Source organism: Lepidochelys kempii, chromosome 3, assembly GCF_965140285.1.
Source record: "Lepidochelys kempii isolate rLepKem1 chromosome 3, rLepKem1.hap1, whole genome shotgun sequence".
Taxonomy (NCBI): Eukaryota; Metazoa; Chordata; order Testudines; family Cheloniidae; genus Lepidochelys; species Lepidochelys kempii.
This window is the reverse complement of record NC_136382.1, coordinates 52638575-52656639: the sequence shown is the minus strand read 5'-3', so window position 1 is coordinate 52656639 and position 18065 is coordinate 52638575. Positions and strand designations below refer to the sequence as shown.

At 41.9% G+C, this 18065-nt stretch overlaps 2 protein-coding genes across 2 annotated transcripts in view; both read left to right on the top strand.

The window, feature by feature from the left end:
- LOC144930392 (uncharacterized) overlaps positions 1 to 3791 on the top strand; it is a 243295-nt gene extending 239504 nt beyond the window's left edge. Inside the window, exons 7-8 of the mRNA XM_078851961.1 lie at positions 2987 to 3111; positions 3674 to 3791. Coding sequence (XP_078708087.1) covers positions 2987 to 3042 — 56 coding nt within the window. The 3' untranslated portion in view covers positions 3043 to 3111; positions 3674 to 3791. The remainder of the gene's footprint in view (positions 1 to 2986; positions 3112 to 3673) is intronic.
- Positions 3792 to 5611: 1820 nt separating this feature from the next.
- Positions 5612 to 18065, top strand: part of LOC140908685 (EGF-like photoreceptor maintenance factor) — a gene marked incomplete at its 5' end in the record, with an annotated part of 102992 nt that continues 90538 nt past the window's right edge. The window contains 3 exons of the mRNA XM_073336354.2: positions 5612 to 5732; positions 6996 to 7109; positions 7536 to 7649. Of these exons, the coding sequence (XP_073192455.2) occupies positions 5612 to 5732; positions 6996 to 7109; positions 7536 to 7649 (349 nt within the window). The remainder of the gene's footprint in view (positions 5733 to 6995; positions 7110 to 7535; positions 7650 to 18065) is intronic.

The window sequence follows — 18065 nt, the reverse complement described above, 5'->3', positions numbered from 1 at the left end:
AGTTGCCCTTTTCTGAACCTTTTCTAATGCCAGTATATCTTTTTTGAGAAGTGGGGACCACATCTGTACACAGTATTCAAGATGTGGGCATACCATGGATTTATATAAGGGCAATGAGATATTCTCCGTCTTATTCTCTATCCCTTTTTTTAATGATTCCTAACATCCCGTTTGCTTGTTTGACTGCCGCTGCACACTGCGTGGACGTCTTCAGAAAACTATCCGCAATGAGTCCAAGATCTTTCTCCTGATTAGTTGTAGCTAAATTAGACCCCATCATATTGTATGTATAGTTGGGGTTATTTTTTTCAATGTGCAGAACTTTACTTTCATCTACATTAAATTTCATTTGCCATTTTGTCGCCCAATCACTTAGTTTTGTGAGATCTTTTTGAAGTTCTTCGCAGTCTGCTTTGGTCTTAACTATCTTGAGCAGTTTAGTTTTATTTGCAAACTTTGCCACCTCACTGTTTACCCCTTTCTCCAGATCATTTATGAATAAATTGAATGGGATTGGTCCTAGGACTGACCCTTGGGGAACACCACTAGTTACCCCTCTCCATTCTGAAAGGCGTAAAAAAAAGGTGAAAGCAGCCTCTGCTTACTCGCACACAAGCCTACCCAGTTGTAGAGTCTACAGACTGCAAGAGAGTATTCCACTGCAATAACTGGTGTTTAATACCAGTTTAGGTATTATGGATGGGATCCACGAAGGGACTTAGGTGTTGCAACTGTTAGGACCGTCACAGTGCCAAACTTTTTGGTGGCTAGAGAATTATGGAACAACACTGAAATCCACAAAGCCAAGATAGCTGCCCAGCTCCCTATACAATGAAAAGGGAGAGATACCTGTCTTAGAATGTAATCATTCTATATCTGACCTATCAGTCCGCATCCTCAAAGGCACCTGCCCAACACTTTAAAAGATGAGCCTGGGAGCTTAAATTGATAACTTTGCTAGACACTAAAAATCATGGACTGATTAGAGCCAGTGGATTTATGGCTTATAACAACAATCTATATAACCCAATAGCATTCCCCCACCTCTGCCTCCCACCTCCCCAGTGACTTGAGGGGTGTTAATGGGCCACATCACCTTGAATTGTGCCTTGAAATATGTGATCAGTTCTTATGGACTGTTCTTAAAAATCTCTAGTGATGAGGATTGCAAACCATTCCTAGGTAGCCAGTCCCAATGCTTATGTACCTTTATAGCTAGAAAGTTTTTTCTTAATATTTAACCTAAATCTCCTTTGCTGCATGCTAAACTGATTTCTTTTTGTCTTACCCTCAGCAAACATGGAAAGAAATCATGTTACTTACCTCACTGTGACTGTGACTCTTCAAGATGTTCAGTATATGTGGATCCTGTGACCCAACCTCCTTCTCCACAGCTCAGAATCTTGGATCCAGATTCAGGGCAGTGAAGGAACTGAGTAGTAGCTGAGGTGGTTCCATTCTTTATGCTCTCAGGAGTGGGGGCAGCAAGGCAGGCAGGGCACATGTGCTGTCCTAGTGGATTAAGCTGTTAAAGAAACTTCTTTCCTATGAGTGGGGCACACGCGCACCAAGAGTGGAAGCCACGTGTGCAGAACATCTTGAAAAATCACAGCTGCTGTAGATGACTAACTGTTCTTTTTCATAACTGATACATTGTTTATTTTTTGTTTGTTGTTTTTTTAAATTACTATTCTAGTACAGCAGTCAAACATCAAACCTCAGTATTACAGCTGGTTTGTTTATTATTTTCATAATATATAACAACATGAGAACAACCATGCTGGGTCAGACTAGTGGTCCATCTAGCCCAGTGTCTTCTGACCGTGGCTAATGCTAGATGCTTCACCAAGAATGAACAGAACAGGGCAATTATCAAACGATCCGTCCTCTGTTGTCCTGTTCAAGCATCTAGTAGTCAAAGGCTGAGGAACACCCAGAGCATGGAGTTGCATCCCTGACCACATTGGCTAATAGCCAATGGTGGACCTATTCTCCATGAACATGCCTAATACTTATTTTAACCTAGTTATAATTTTGGCCCTCACAATATCCCTTGGCAACAAGTTCCCCAGGATGACTGTATATTTTGTGGAGAAAAACTTCCTTTTCTTTGTTTTAAAACTGCTCCCTATTAATTTCATTGGGTGATGCCTTGCTAATGTGTTCTGTAAAGGGGTAAATAACACTTCCCTATTCACTTTTTCCACATCAATCATGATTTTATAGACCACTAACATATCCCCACATAGTCATCTCTTTTCCAAGATGAACAGTCCCAGTCTTTTTAATCTCTCCTCACATGGAAGCTGTTCCATGCCCCTAATCATTTTTGTTGCTCTCCTCTGTACCTTTTCCAATTCTAATATATATCTTTTTTTTAAATGGGGTTCATGCTATCTGGAGTGGCTCACAACTTTGAGTGCTTGCTTCAGGTTACATTGTCAGAAAATAAGGGCAGACACTCCAAACTAATGGTGTGTAATATAATTAGATTTCACCAAGTCAGTAAAAAATGTTAACTCATGGATCACTATACCAGTCTTACCATGGAGACACAGACAGGCCCTTTAGACTCTCCAGCCTATCTTGCCACTCAGACAAACTGGACAAAATGAGAGTTATTAAGAGGTTAAAGCAGGTAAAATATGTGTACAGCTGAGTCAGTCTGTAATTCCAAATGGTAACAGAGATGTAGTACTCAGCCAGTTTCCCAAAAGTCTCTCAGGGTTACCCAGAATAACTCTGGGGATCTCCATCTTCTCATTGCCAGAACTGAGGAATGGGCGACAGGAGATGATGATTTGATGATTACCTGTTCTGTTCATTCCCTCTGGGGCACCTGGCATTGGCCACTGTCGGAAGACAGGATACTGGGCTAGATGGACCTTTGGTCTGACCCACTATGGCCATTCTTATGTTATTCTACCCTGTCAGAATACAAACAGTCCAGGCATAAAGGATCTTTCTTTGAATTCCATATTTACAGTATCTTCATACAGAAAACAAGCTGACAGTGTTTATCCATGTGGGCTTTTCCTTTGATGACAATGAGTGAGGAATACACTTGGCCTTTTGACCTCTGACCATCACGTAATGGCTTCTTGCTTTGAAGTTAGTATTTTCTGTTAGTCTGTAAGTCCTTCATTAGCATTTCAAAATATTTCTTTGATGGGTTATTTAATCACATGGGTATACACCATGTAAATGTTTGCCGTTACATTATAACAGGGACTGTGGCAAATGGTCAATGCTATTATGGTAGGTCCCGTACTTTTCCTTTGTGTGATGGGTCAGAGTGACACCCCTTGCCGCTATCCTTGAGCATTGACAGCTCTGCCAGTGCCCTGGTGGGGGACACAAGGGGTGTAGGGAAGGGACCTGGTCTGCCCCCTACTCTGGGTCTCAGTCCCTTCAGCTTTATGGGCTTCTTACCCTCTTTCCCCTTGGCGGGGAGAGTGGAGGGGTGTCTCTATCTTCTGTGCCAGGAGAGTCCTTCTGATCTCCTTGGGCAAGGTTTCCCTTCCTCTGTTACTCTGATCCTCTGGTCAATAACAGTACTCCCCCAAACTACAGTCAGCTCTCCATTCCCTTCTCCCCCATTCAGTGGGGGTGGGGTATGAGCTACATAATTGGCTACAGGTGCTCTAATTAACCTGTAGTAACCTTTCTTCAGTCCACAGAGAATAAGGGCCTGATCATCCTGGAGTTTATATACCTCCCCTCAATCACTCTTCTGCTGCATCACAGGACAGATAAGTGAAAATAATACAACTAACATTCCACTAATTTTCTTGAGGTTTAAACATCTGATATACACTTATACATTTAACAGTTTGATCTATCCTAACACATACATGATTTAGCTTGGGGTTTTGACCTGAGCTGGCACCTGGTTTGCCAGCATCACATGGAGTAACCAGAACTGCATGCAGTATTCAAGTTGTGGGCATACCGTGGATTTATACAGCAGCATTATGATATTTACTGTCTTATTATCTATCCCTTTCCTAATGGATCCTAATATTCTGTTAGCTTTTTGGACTGCTGTTGCTGCACATTGTGTGGGTACTGTCAGAGAAATATCCAGAATGACTCCAAGATCTTTCTTGAGTGGTAAGAGCTAATTTAGACTAGTCTACACAGCGCAAGTTACAGTGGTACAGCTGTGCCCCTACAGTACTGCTGCTGTAAGGTTCACAGTGTAGCAGTTCTTTGTCGACAGGAGAGCGCTCCCTGGTGACAAAATGAAACCACCCCCAATGAGTGGCGGTAGCTTTATCGGCGAGAGAGCATCTACTGCCTACAAAGGGCTGTCCACATCGGAACTTTTCATTGGCAAACCTTTTGTCGGTCAGGGATGTGGTTTTTTTTATATCCCAATTGACAAAAGTTTTACCAATGAAAGTGCAGTGTACACATAGTATCAGACTCCATCATTTTGTATGTATAGTTGGGATTATGTTTTCCACAATGAATTACTTTGCATTTATCAACATTCAATTTCATCTGCAATGTTCTTGCCCAGTCACCAAGTTTTCTAAGACCCCTTTGTAACTCTTGGCAGTCTGCTTTGGACTTAACTATCTTGAGTAATTCTGTATCATCTGCAAATTTTGCCACATCATTGTTTATCTCTGTTTCCATATCATTTATGACTAAGTTGAACAGGACTGGTCCCACTACAGATCCCTGCTTATTTACTTCTCCCTACTCTGGAATCCGTGACTTCCAAAGACCTCCGTGACTTCAGCCAGTGCTGGTTAGGAACTGCAGGGTCCCCTGCCGCTTGTGGAGGCAAGGAGCCATGGAGTACCTTGTGTGGTACCATGGGGCAATGGCAGGAGCCTCCCACAGCTCCAGGCCCCCACTGGCAGCAGGTGGACAACCCAGTGTGACAGATTTCTGTTAAATCTGCCTGAAGCGTCAGGTGATCAGTCTGAGGCCACAGGATCATTAAGGGAGGAGATAATGGAACACGCCAACGGTCTAAATTTTAAAGCTTTATTGATAAAATAATAAAATAACTGCGGAGAGTGGTGGAAATGCTTCCATATCACTCAAAGGAAGGAAGAAAGCGTTAGTGCCCCAAGCCCTAACCCACTTTCATACTCACATATGCCCAACCCAAAGCTGGCCAAGCTGGGTGTAATGTAAAAAGAAGAGGGAGGAAGGGTGGATGGGAGTGCTGTCCTGGGCCCAGGTCGTCCAAGGATTCGCTGTGATCTCCAAGTTGCTCCAGCTCTCAGGAGGGTTTTAAGTCCCAGGCTCCTTGTGGGGGTGCTTCGTTCGGGGACCTCTTCTCCTGGCGCCCTCTGTGCCAGTCCAAACCGGCTTTCCATGGTGTCTTCAGCTTTCTCAAAAAACCCCGACTCCAGGGATGCAAGGCTTGTCTCCCCTTCTTGCCGTCTCACTGGTGTTTTCAATCTCTGCAGTCTTAGACCTTGTTTTCTTCTTTGCTGGCCTCGCAAAAAGTGAAATTCCCTGCCAGCAATTGGAGACTCATTGGTAAAACATCTCTGTGTACATAACCTTGGTTATTAGATTTTGTTGTTTCTGGTTGCACTGGTGACTCAACAGTGACATATTTCTAATGAAGTGAATCCTTTGCTTATTTCCAGGTAATAACTGTGAAATTGAGGTGGATGAGTGTCTAAGTGACCCCTGTCACAATGGTGCCACTTGTGTTGATCATCTCAATGCCTTCAGCTGCCTATGTTGTGATGGATTTCAAGGTAACAAAGAATTTGTAGAACACTATGATTTTTGAAGGTTAATAGGGTTTGTTATTACACCATTTTTAGAAGTTAATACTCAGGTGATAAGTTTTACATATTCATTTTAGCTTCATCTGAATTTTTAAATATGTTTAATTCTGCATGAATACATCTTGAATACCATTACTGTGTTGTACCTTCTTAGCATCCTGTGAATGAGTGCTTACTTCTGGCTGGAAGCTTAGCTGTTATAAATGCACCAGCTGGGAGCAATGACATTTACCGTGCAATATACATTGTTTTCTTTCAATGTTTGAATTTTCTGGCAGGCTGGATGTAATTGGTTAATACTATACACTTTTGTTGGGACAGAAAGCTTTATTTTCAGTGCATACATGCAATTGATTTCAGCAGTAAAGTGGTGTACGGACTTAGACTGATTAATCAAGTATATTTATTAGTATCTGCTGTTATTCTGCTCTTTCAGTTCACATTAGGAATTTAAAATGCATACATTTTCTTGGTTCATTCTTCCTGAAATGACGCAGGTGTTTAGATTTTCTGAAATACCAGTGTAACAGACATTTCAAATATAGGGCAAAATCTTACTTTTTGATTGATAGTGGTTTGGAGGATTTTTGTTTTGTTTTCAAAACAAGTATAGTTTGTACTGTTATTTGTTAGAACAGTTTTAAACTTTCAGAGCTTTTCAAGTTGTCATTTTTCAGTTATTGTGTCTTAAATTACAAGAAATGAATTTCTTTCAGAAATATTAGTCACACAATATCTGTTCCTCTTAGTTACTTACGGTGATGTGGTAGTTAAGTAGTTATGTTCTAGACGATGATATAACTTTTTTTTTTTGTCTACATAACATTTCTTCTTTCATTTTGTGAGAGTTTACTTACTGCCTTATCAAGAACACAATGAAGATTTCCCTCCATGTCAAAGCAAATGCATTCTATTTCGCTGCCATTTGCTTTCTATTTTTTTAATATATTGATATAAATTGGTAAGGAAATTGCCTGCCTTAAGTCATAAGAATCAATTCAGTGACAGTGAAGACTATGTGTTTAGGTCTTTATTGGAAAAATCAATAAATAACTCAAACAATAAAATATCAGAATATTGCTTTAGAGGCATAGACTCAAGGTATAATGTTTCTGACAGAAAATTCTCAATAGGTGAACTATTTTAAATACAACAGAATACATATTTATATTGAAATATGTTGATGCTATATAATTTCCTCTTCCCCTACACTTTCCCATCCGTCTATAGGCACAACCTGTGAAATCAACATAAACGAATGTCACTCATCACCCTGTCTCCACAATGCAACCTGTGAAGACCTCATCAGTGGATATGAATGTATCTGTCTACCTGGCTTTGCTGGTGAGTGGCATCAATAAAGTATCTAGCTTTCTAGCCCATTGAGATATTATTGACTAATTTCCTGGTGCTTCCTTCTCATTTCTTTTTATCTACCCTAGCCTAATGTTTCATTTGCATTCCAACAAACTGGAACACTGACTTCATCTGTAAACTAAACAGTACAAGATAAATTAGGTCACATCTAAACAGGCCTTGAATGCTTCCACACCTAGGGAAGATTAGTCAGTGTTTAGTAATTCAGAAAGAAGTTGTTGTGGCTTGTGGTGAGGTGAAATAAATGGAGTGTGACACTAATATATGTGAAGTCCTTATTTGCCTGATTGAGACTTGCTTCTCATCACAAGTCATTTGAGATTTTTGAAGTATAAATTGAAGAACTATAAATTGACACCTGTTTGTCTTACTAATCTCAAAATCTTTTCAAAGGTGCAAGATGTGAAACAGATCTAGATGAGTGTGCCTCATTTCCCTGCAAGAATGGAGCCACCTGCATTGACCAACCTGGTAATTACTTCTGCCAATGTGTGGCTCCATTTAAAGGTAATGAATACTGAGGGAGAGGGGAAAGCAAACATAATTAACTTTAGAAAGCAGTTCTGTCACTTGTCTGAACTCATTTCACTCTTCTAACAGTGTTATTAGTCCTTCATTTTCTCAAACAGAACTTTTAAAGAGACCAGCCAATTATCCCTTAGGCTGCAACTAATGTGAAATAAACATTGTTTACTCATCTACTAAAATAATGTTATTAATCAGAAGGGATACTATAAAATCACTTTACTAACAAAATAGGATTCTGTGCAGAGAGGAAATGAGGGGGAAATGGCAATTGAGTAGTTTTGGAAAACTTCAGTTGGTTTTCACTATTTGATTTTTTTTTCTCTAATTTGATTACCCATGTAATTTTCTAATTATTTTTGCACATTCAGAATGGCAATTTATAGTTATGTTGGTATCCACAAATTGTTTGATTATTTCTGTCGATAATTTTAAGGAAAATGTATTTAATGTTAAGACTGTAATGGGGTGATCTTTTTCAGAAGAATTGCTTGGTGTTTTTAATTTTAATTTCTCATTAATAAAAATTGTAATGGCAGATTGTACATTATTCTTGAACAAATCTAATTTAAATAATAACATCAATTAAAATATACTATCAATGATTTATAAATTAAATCGAAAGTTTCTTTCCTTCTACAGTTTAATGTAATGGCTCATGTTAAGGTCGCTAGAATAATCATTAAAAGACCATTTTCTTTTGTTAGTTAAGCTGGGTTTTTTCCCCCCCCTTTGGGGAAGATGACTGCAGTAAATTAATAATTCATAAGAAACAATCAAGCCTCAATGTTTGTTTTATTATTTTAGTTAATGGTCAAAACTCTGCATATAGGTTATCACTTTTTAGTTTTAATTTATGAATTCAATCTTAATTTATAATGCTACTTGTTTCAGTCTGATAAACTAATAGAGGCCGATGATCTGTGTCCACCATAATTTCAGAATTGGTTCTGATTAGAAGGATGAAGAGCTTTTCCAGCACAGCATGGGCAATCCAGGTGCTTGCTGGCAGTACACATCATTTCCGCACTGTGGATCACATTTTATATGGGTATACTGCTTAAATTATCCAAAATTGCAAAGGTTGATTTGAAAGTAAAACAACACATAAATAACCCAAATTTCCCATCTTGGAAAAGAGGAGACTGAGGAGGGATATGATAGAGGTATATAAAATCATGGGTGGTATGGAGACAGTAAATAAGGAAAAGTTATTTACTTGTTCCCATAATATCAAAACTAGGGGCCACCAAATGAAATTAATGGGTAGCAGGTTTAAAACAAAAGAAAGTTCTTCACTCAGCGCACAATCAACCTGTGGAACTCCTTGCCTGAGGAGGTCATGAAGGCTAGGACTATAACAGGGTTTAAAATAGAACTGGATAAATTCATGGAGGTTAAGTCCATTAATGGCTATTAGCCAGAATGGGTAAGGAATGGTGTCCCTAGCCTACGTTTGTCAAAGGGTGAAGATGGATGGCAGGAGAGAGATCACTAGATCATTACCTGTTAGGTTCACTCCCTCCGGGGCACCTGGCATTGGTCACTGTCAGTAGACAGGATACTGGGCTGAATGGACCTTTGGTCTGACCCAGTATGGCGATTCTTATGTACTTATGTTCTTATTTTCAAATTTAGATTAATAAACTTAAATATATACAGTTTAGTTATTAGCATCTCTATAGTGATTTGTAACCCAATAGCAAGCAAAATTGGTCACTTTGGCAACACAAATCTGTCTGCTGGACACCTAGGCAGAGTGAATGTGTTCATGTACAAGCCTGGGAAACAAGCAGGGAGAACTGGAGGTCCTGGTGATGTCAAGGAACTATGACGTGATCGGAATAACAGAGACTTGGTGGGATAACTCACATGACTGGAGTACTGTCATGGATGGTTATAAACTGTTCAGGAAGGACAGGCAGGGCAGAAAAGGTGGGGGAGTAGCACTGTATGTAAGGGAGCAGTATGACTGCTCAGAGCTCCGGTACGAAACTGCAGAAAAACCTGAGTGTCTCTGGATTAAGTTTAGAAGTGTGTGCAACAAGAGTGATGTAGTGGTGGGAGTCTGCTATAGACCACCGGACCAGGGGGATGAGGTAGATGAGGCTTTCTTCCGGCAGCTCACGGAAACTACTAGATCGCATGCCCTGATTCTCATGGGTGACTTTAATTTTCCTGATATCTGCTGGGAGAGCAATACAGTGGTGCATAGACAATCCAGGAAGTTTTTGGAAAGCGTAGGGGACAATTTCCTGGCGCAAGTGCTAGAGGAGCCAACTAGGGGGGGCGCTTTTCTTGACCTGCTGCTCACAAACCGGGTAGAATTAGTGGGGGAAGCAAAAGTGGATGGGAATCTGGGAGGCAGTGACCATGAGTTGGTTGAGTTCAGGATCCTGACGCAGGGAAGAAAGGTAAGCAGCAGGATACGGACCCTGGACTTCAGGAAAGCAGACTTCGACTCCCTCAGGGAACGGATGGCCAGGATCCCCTGGGGGACTAACTTGAAGGGGAAAGGAGTCCAGGAGAGCTGGCTGTATTTCAAGGAATCCCTGTTGAGGTTACAGGGACAAACCATCCCGATGAGTCGAAAGAATAGTAAATATGGCAGGCAACCAGCTTGGCTTAATGGTGAAATCCTAGCGGATCTTAAACATAAAAAAGAAGCTTACAAGAAGTGGAAGGTTGGACATATGACCAGGGAAGAGTATAAAAATATTGCTCGGGCATGTAGGAATGTTATCAGGAGGGCCAAATCGCACCTGGAGCTGCAGCTAGCCAGAGATGTCAAGAGTAACAAGAAGGGTTTCTTCAGGTATGTTGGCAACAAGAAGAAAGCCAAGGAATGTGTGGGCCCCTTACTGAATGAGGGAGGCAACCTAGTGACAGAGGATGTGGAAAAAGCTAATGTACTCAATGCTTTTTTTGCCTCTGTCTTCACGAACAAGGTAAGCTCCCAGACTACTGCACTGGGCAGCACAGTATGGGGAAGAGATGGCCAGCCCTCTGTGGAGATAGAGGTGGTTAGGGACTATTTAGAAAAGCTGGACGTGCACAAGTCCATGGGGCCGGACGAGTTGCATCCGAGAGTGCTGAAGGAATTGGTGGCTGTGATTGCAGAGCCATTGGCCATTATCTTTGAAAACTCGTGGCGAACCGGGGAAGTCCCAGATGACTGGAAAAAGGCTAATGTAGTGCCAATCTTTAAAAAAGGGAAGAAGGAGGATCCTGGGAACTACAGGCCAGTCAGCCTCACTTCAGTCCCTGGAAAAATCATGGAGCAGGTCCTCAAAGAATCAATCCTGAAGCACTTGCATGAGAGGAAAGTGATCAGGAACAGTCAGCATGGATTCACCAAGGGAAGGTCATGCCTGACTAATCTAATCGCCTTTTATGATGAGATTACTGGTTCTGGGATGAAGGGAAAGCAGTGGATGTATTGTTTCTTGACTTTAGCAAAGCTTTTGACACAGTCTTCCACAGTATTCTTGTCAGCAAGTTAAGGAAGTATGGGCTGGATGAATGCACTACAAGGTGGGTAGAAAGCTGGCTAGATTGTCGGGCTCAACGGGTAGTGATCAATGGCTCCATGTCTAGTTGGCAGCCGGTATCAAGTGGAGTACCCCAAGGGTCGGTCCTGGGGCCGGTTTTGTTCAATATCTTCATAAATGATCTGGAGGATGGTGTGGATTGCACTCTCAGCAAATTTGCGGATGATACTAAACTGGGAGGAGTGGTAGATACGCTGGAGGGGAGGGATAGGATACAGAAGGACCTAGACAAATTGGAGGATTGGGCCAAAAGAAATCTGATGAGGTTCAATAAGGATAAGTGCAGGGTCCTGCACTTAGGACGGAAGAACCCAATGCACAGCTACAGACTAGGGACCGAATGGCTAGGCAGCAGTTCTGCGGAAAAGGACCTAGGGGTGACAGTGGATGAGAAGCTGGATATGAGTCAGCAGTGTGCCCTTGTTGCCAAGAAGGCCAATGGAATTTTGGGATGTATAAGTAGGGGCATAGCAAGCAGATCTAGGGATGTGATCGTTCCCCTCTATTCAACATTGGTGAGGCCTCATCTGGAGTACTGTGTCCAGTTTTGGGCCCCACACTTCAAGAAGGATGTGGATAAATTGGAGAGAGTCCAGCGAAGGGCAACAAAAATGATTAGGGGACTGGAACACATGAGTTATGAGGAGAGGCTGAGGGAGCTGGGCTTGTTTAGCCTGCAGAAGAGAAGAATGAGGGGGGATTTGATAGCTACTTTCAACTACCTGAAAGGGGGTTCCAAAGAGGATGGCTCTACACTGTTCTCAATGGTAGCAGATGACAGAACGAGGATTAATGGTCTCAAGTTGCAGTGGGGGAGGTTTAGATTGGATATTAGGAAAAACTTTTTCACTAAGAGGGTGGTGAAACACTGGAATGCGTTACCTAGGGAGGTGGTAGAATCTCCTTCCTTAGAGGTTTTTAAGGTCAGGCTTGACAAAGCCCTGGCTGGGATGATTTAACTGGGAATTGGTCCTGCTTTGAGCAGGGGGTTGGACTAGATGACCTTCTGGGGTCCCTTCCAACCCTGATATTCTATGATTCTATGATTCTATGTAAATACAGTCTGGTCCTGAAGCCTTTTCCCCTCCCCAGCTCATTACTTGCTGTTAGGGGAGAGCTCATTCAGACACTGCTTACATATAGGTAATTCACCTTGCAAAAATATTTTTAAAGTAGAGAAACTAAATCAAAATAATTAGAGGAAACAATAGCAAGCTGAAATTTTTAATCTATTAAATATTTTTAAATTGACATGTGATTTCTTTTTTCCCCCTCTCAATTTCAATGCAAAACATATCTCAAGATTATGCTGTTATGAATGATGTCATTTGCCCAAGAGTGTTTGGAATAAATCCTTGTTGCTTACTAATGGCTTGATCCTGCAAGCAAAGTATCTGACTTTAAAGATATGCACCAAGCACACTACACACAAACATATTATAATGTATTGGCTAGTTTATATGTGAACGGAACCACAGCCCTCCACTGGATGGAATGTAAAAGCAAATTAAGTACATGATTATGTCACAGTCAAATGGCTGCAATGCAAATTGTATCTAGCCAAATGAAGCCACGTGCTTATTCATATCTGATTAATTTAGATAAGATTCCTATTTATCCAGGCTTTTCTCCTTAATGCTCTTCTGCCTATTGTCAGAGTTTCCCTGTGATATGAGCTTGTCCAGGAGAATTCCAAAGAAAAAAAGGTTTTGTTTCTCTTTCTCCCACTTATCCCTTGCTTTTCTTTCTAGTTTGAAAGCAGGCAAAGTGGAAAGAGTACATGTTTTGTCTCCACCTTTACCTTCCTTCTTTCCATTTTCCCTTCCTCTTGTATGTGTTTAAGCATATCTGCTTCTAGTTTCTTTATACCAGGAAATTTGTGAAATCCCAAATTAGTGTCTTTACATCCTCACGTATTTTTAATGTATTCTACATGTCTTAATTTAGAGAGTGTATAAAAACAGTAATAGGATTGTTTTTGAATCCTTTTGTCTTTAAAGCCAAGTGCCTTAATTAACATGGGCCTACTTCACCAATGTTTGACAGCCCCTTTGCACTAATAACTCCAGCATAAAAGGGCCCAGAAAGCAGTGGATTCATACCCAGGGGAATACTCCAAGATGGTCTCCCCATCTGATGCGGAACTGTGTTTTGGCTATTCCAGATACTGGAATGGTCTCTTGGGATCATTGGGACTAAACTGGCCACCTTTAACCCATTCTTGACCCTATGTGGAGCACAGCTCCACCACAGAGATGAATTGAGTAATATGTGTTCAATTGTGCAGACCGTAGAAGGAGAAAAAATGACTAACAGAGTGGGTGCAACTTTGATATTAACAACTTCCAGTTAATAGCAACATTTTGCTGGGAACCAATTCCATTCTACTGTCTTTGTTAATGTGATTCAGATATTGGCAATGGCATGCCATTTACTGAGAACTTTTCTGAAAGAAAGGACCCAGGCACAGGAAGGTTTTTGTGGCTGCAGCCAGGGAAGGAAACACTGAGACATGGCTACCCTGGCTTCAGCCCCTCAAACTTGAGTACAACCAGTGTTTGATATGTCCCAATGCCTCCTTCCCAGGCTACAGCCCTGCAAACCTGCGTGCACTTAGGGACAGCTCAGTGGGTAACGGGCTGGAGTGCCTGTATCTCTGCCCAATGGGGAAGCCCTGACAGAATCTCAGCACTGTGGACTGGGAGATGAGGCTGTGGACAGGGCAGCAGCAGGGAGCGGGGGTTGCAGCCCAGATGCCAGTTATTTCTCTGGGGGCTCACAGAGCTGCATGGTACCTCTCCCCGCTGCTGCCCTGCCCCATAGCTTGCCCGCCCAGCCTGCAGGAAGTACTGTGCATCTCTCTGGGCCCACAGCATCTCCACTTCTCTGTTGCTGCCCTGCCCCCTGGAAAGACCTGGCATCTAGTCTGCAGCCCCTCTCCCCACTGCTGCTAAACCCACAGGTAGGTTTGCAAGACTGTATCCAGGGAAGGCATGTCCCAGGGCTTCCTTCCCTGTCTATAGCCCAACAAACCTACCTTCCCCTTATTGGTGACTGCTGCATAATGGTAACTGTTTTGCTGACATCCGTGTGATTACCAATAAGCAAAATCTACTGTACATTTAAACCCTTTCCTGATGTGACCTAAAATGACTTAGCTATGACTAAAAATTTCACAACTGTAAAGTCTGATATCTCAGGCCCCTTCTATGGTTAGAAGCAAGGGCTGGAACCTTTGGGGGAAAATTACACTCCTCTTTCCAATAGTATAATGTCCTGGTTCTAGTCCATGATATGCTGGACTTCAAAATCATGACACTTTTGTCTAGAAAAGCTATTTACTGGCTCAGAACTAAATCATCCCATCTTTAGGCCATGGAATGAGTAATTTGAGATGCGGGGGTGGACTCTAAATTTGTGGGAGGAAGAAGGAAATATTTCTACTTCAGATTTTTCTTTTTCTTTTTTTTTTAAATGACTGCTTTGTAAACTTTTCAGGAATTAGGACTGTTAGAATGAGACCTGGGATTTAGTGGACAAGTTATAGGCATTTGATAAATTTCACAAGCATGTAGTAAATTTATATATTATATGATCTCCCATGTATCACCTGGATATCCACTCCACATACATAACATGTGTTTGTGAGTGTTCCCTGGCAGCGTGGTTCCTCCTCCTCCTCTTCCTAAATGTGGATTTCCCCCCATTTCCAAATCACCCCAATTCAAAGCCAAGGTATACAGAAAACGTTTATTGTCCTTTTTTCTATTTTTATGTGTTCTCCTTTGTACTCTATAATCCCTTGGAATAGTATAAATCACCCAAGTACTGTGTTATAACCCAGATCTGGATATTGGACTGCTATTTACTTCCCATCACATAATGCTGCATGACATTTTCTCCCCATTTAAACCTTTAACCTGGGAACACATCTAGATTGGTAGCTTCTGTCAGGTTCCACTAGATGAATCATTACAAATGTGCAATTGCTCTGGGGATTCTTTGTTTTTCTTTCATCCCTAAGGTGCAACACTGAAAGATAGTAATGTACACTGAAGCATCTTACCAGAAAGATATTGGGTATTTTGCTATACTGTTGATTTTTTCTGTTGTGACCCCTTTGACAAAGAAGTTGAGTTATGGGCCGACTTGGATCTGGGATCTAGGAAGGGGTTTGTAATTTTGGAGAAAGGAGAAAGGTCAAATTTTAAAATTAGCACCAGGATGCTGATGGCCCAGGAAAATATGGTCAATATGAAACTGTCTGTTTGCTATAATGTATCTATTGAAATATATAAATAGGCCTATCAGTGAGGAGATGAGGTTGATTCCATTACAATATCCTAACAGAGGAGATACTATAATAAACTCTTCTATTATGGTATTGATTCTACAATTGTAGCACTTCTGTAATAGAATCACTGTTGTTATAGAATTGGTATTAAATGTTTCAGAAGAGAACAGCTGGTGGGAGACGCATTCTGCGGCCACATCTCACTTGTGGATATTAACCATTTCAGTGAAGACAAAGTTGTAGAGAAACACTGATGTGTGTTATTAAATTGAACTAAAAATTCACTCATGAACTAAGAATGTCACAGTTAGTAAATTTTAGAGTCCCCTTTGTCACATTTTGTCTTGTAGTTACCACACTGTTCCTTTCCTGCAGAAGAGTCTTAAATGCAGAATTGAGTTTATCCTCTTTTCAGAGAGAAATAAGATGACCTTAACCATTATTCTGTTATAAAAGTATAAAAGTGTCATCTCTTTTAATTTTCAATGGGAGAGGTGGGGGGGAAAGGGAAAGCAACTCATTTGTTTATGCTCAGTGGCTTCTCAACATACCTTTGCAAACTTCAGCCTACCACATTTGATGCACTGTAATCTTTGTTGGCCCAGGCTAAAAATGTCTCATTTAGCAAAAAAAATGATTTTTCAGCATATACCATTTCAGGTTAATTTGAAGATCCAAGTAATAAAATAAAACCTTTCACACAATCAGACATTGTCTTTTTCTGTATGTGCAGTAGGGGCTACATGATGTTGGTGGGCACTTACTTCAATGCCCCATAGAACCTATGTAGCAGGTGTGATAGCACCCTAGAACTTCTTAGAATTAACTCTTTCAAAGTATCTTCTAATTAAAGGATGCATCTGCATCCACTGACATTCTCCCAAACCACCCTTTCCTAATTTCCCCCTCTCCTACCTTGCAGCTCTGCTCATCATGAAGAAATAGATGTCATACAGATGTCAGAGCTGCATTGTCCTTGTTTGAGCATCATGAGGCATTGTGCCTCAGGGATGCACATTCCTTCAATTGGGGATAAACACTACTGTATGATAAATCATAAATCTTATGGCATTGTTCCAGGTGGTGACTAGACAGTCTAATTCAATGATAAGCAATGCACAACTACCTGGCCTCCTATATTCTCTGTGGGATTAGATGAGTGGCTTTGCCCTCAAAAAACATCAGTTTTCAGTCATGCAATTTGTCACTATTGAATAAAGTCTTGCTGGCAATCCAGAAATCTTACATACAAAGCTAAAGTGGCAAAAAGCCAAACACGTACCAGTTTAAGTTTGCGGTGATCATTTTCAGAAAGTTCAATTCAGTTCACAAATGGTAGTTTAACATTTCATTAAATGCAAAATTCTTCTTCAAGAAATGGGAACTGTAGATCCTGAATATAGTAGTAGCATGTAAAGCTCAGTGAAATTTTTCAGAGAAATAGTTTATTCACAGAAAAAAATTCATTTTGGTCATCCCGAACCTATTCACTATTTGATTCAGCAAGTTTAAGCGGTGATTTTTTTTTTTCAGGGCTTGCTGCGCAAAACCTGGTTTCAACACCTACTTACAAATGTTTATCACAGTGATTAGGGTATTTGTGTAGGATGGGGGGAGACCCAGCTTCAAATCCCCACTCTAGAGCAGGTACTTGAACTCAGATCTCTGAGCTAAGCAGCCTAACCACCAAGCTTGGTTACCTTCAATCTCTTCTGTTGAAGCCGGTCCACTTAGCGTTGTCAACTTTCTAATCACACAAAACCGAACACCCTTGCCCCGCCCCTTCTTTAGGCCTCTGCCCCGTCCTTTCTCCGAGGCCCCAAACCCCACCCACTCCCTCCCCCCTCCTTCTGTTGCTCACTCTCCCTCACCCTCACTCACTTTCACTGGGCTGGGGCAGGAGTTTGAGGTGTGTGGAGGGAGCCTCCACCTGGGGGTGTGAGCTTTGGGGTGGGCCCAGGGATGAGGGAATTGGAGTGCAGGAGGGGGCTCAGGCTGGGGAAGGAGATTGGGTGCAGGATGGGGTGCAGGCTCTGGGATGGGGATCAGGGCTGGGGCTTGGGGTATGGGCTCTGGGAGGGCATTAGGGTGAAGGAAGGGGTTCTGACCTGGAGCCCGGGGTTGGGTTGGGTTGGGGAGGGAGAGAGAGAGGTGGGGGGAGGGCGGAGGGGGTGTGGGAGGGAGTTAGCATGTGGGAGGAAGTTCTGATCTGGGGCAGACAGTTTGGGGTGTGGGCTCCAGCCCTGTGGCACTTAGCTCAGGCTGCTTCCAGTCAGCGGGAGCTCTGTTTGGGTCTCCAGCCTCAGCCTGCACCACTTCCCACAGCCCCCATTAGCCTGGCATGGCAAACCACGGCCAGTGGGAGTTACGATCGGCTGAACCTGAGGACGCTGCAGGTAAACAAACTGTCCTGGCCCACCAGCGAATTTCCCTGATGGGCCACGTGCCAAGGGTTGCCAATCCCTGGTTTATAGTAAAACTAAAAATAAGTTTATTAACAAAGAATAGAAATGTAAGTGATACTAAGCAAAGATAACAGAAATACAGAATCAT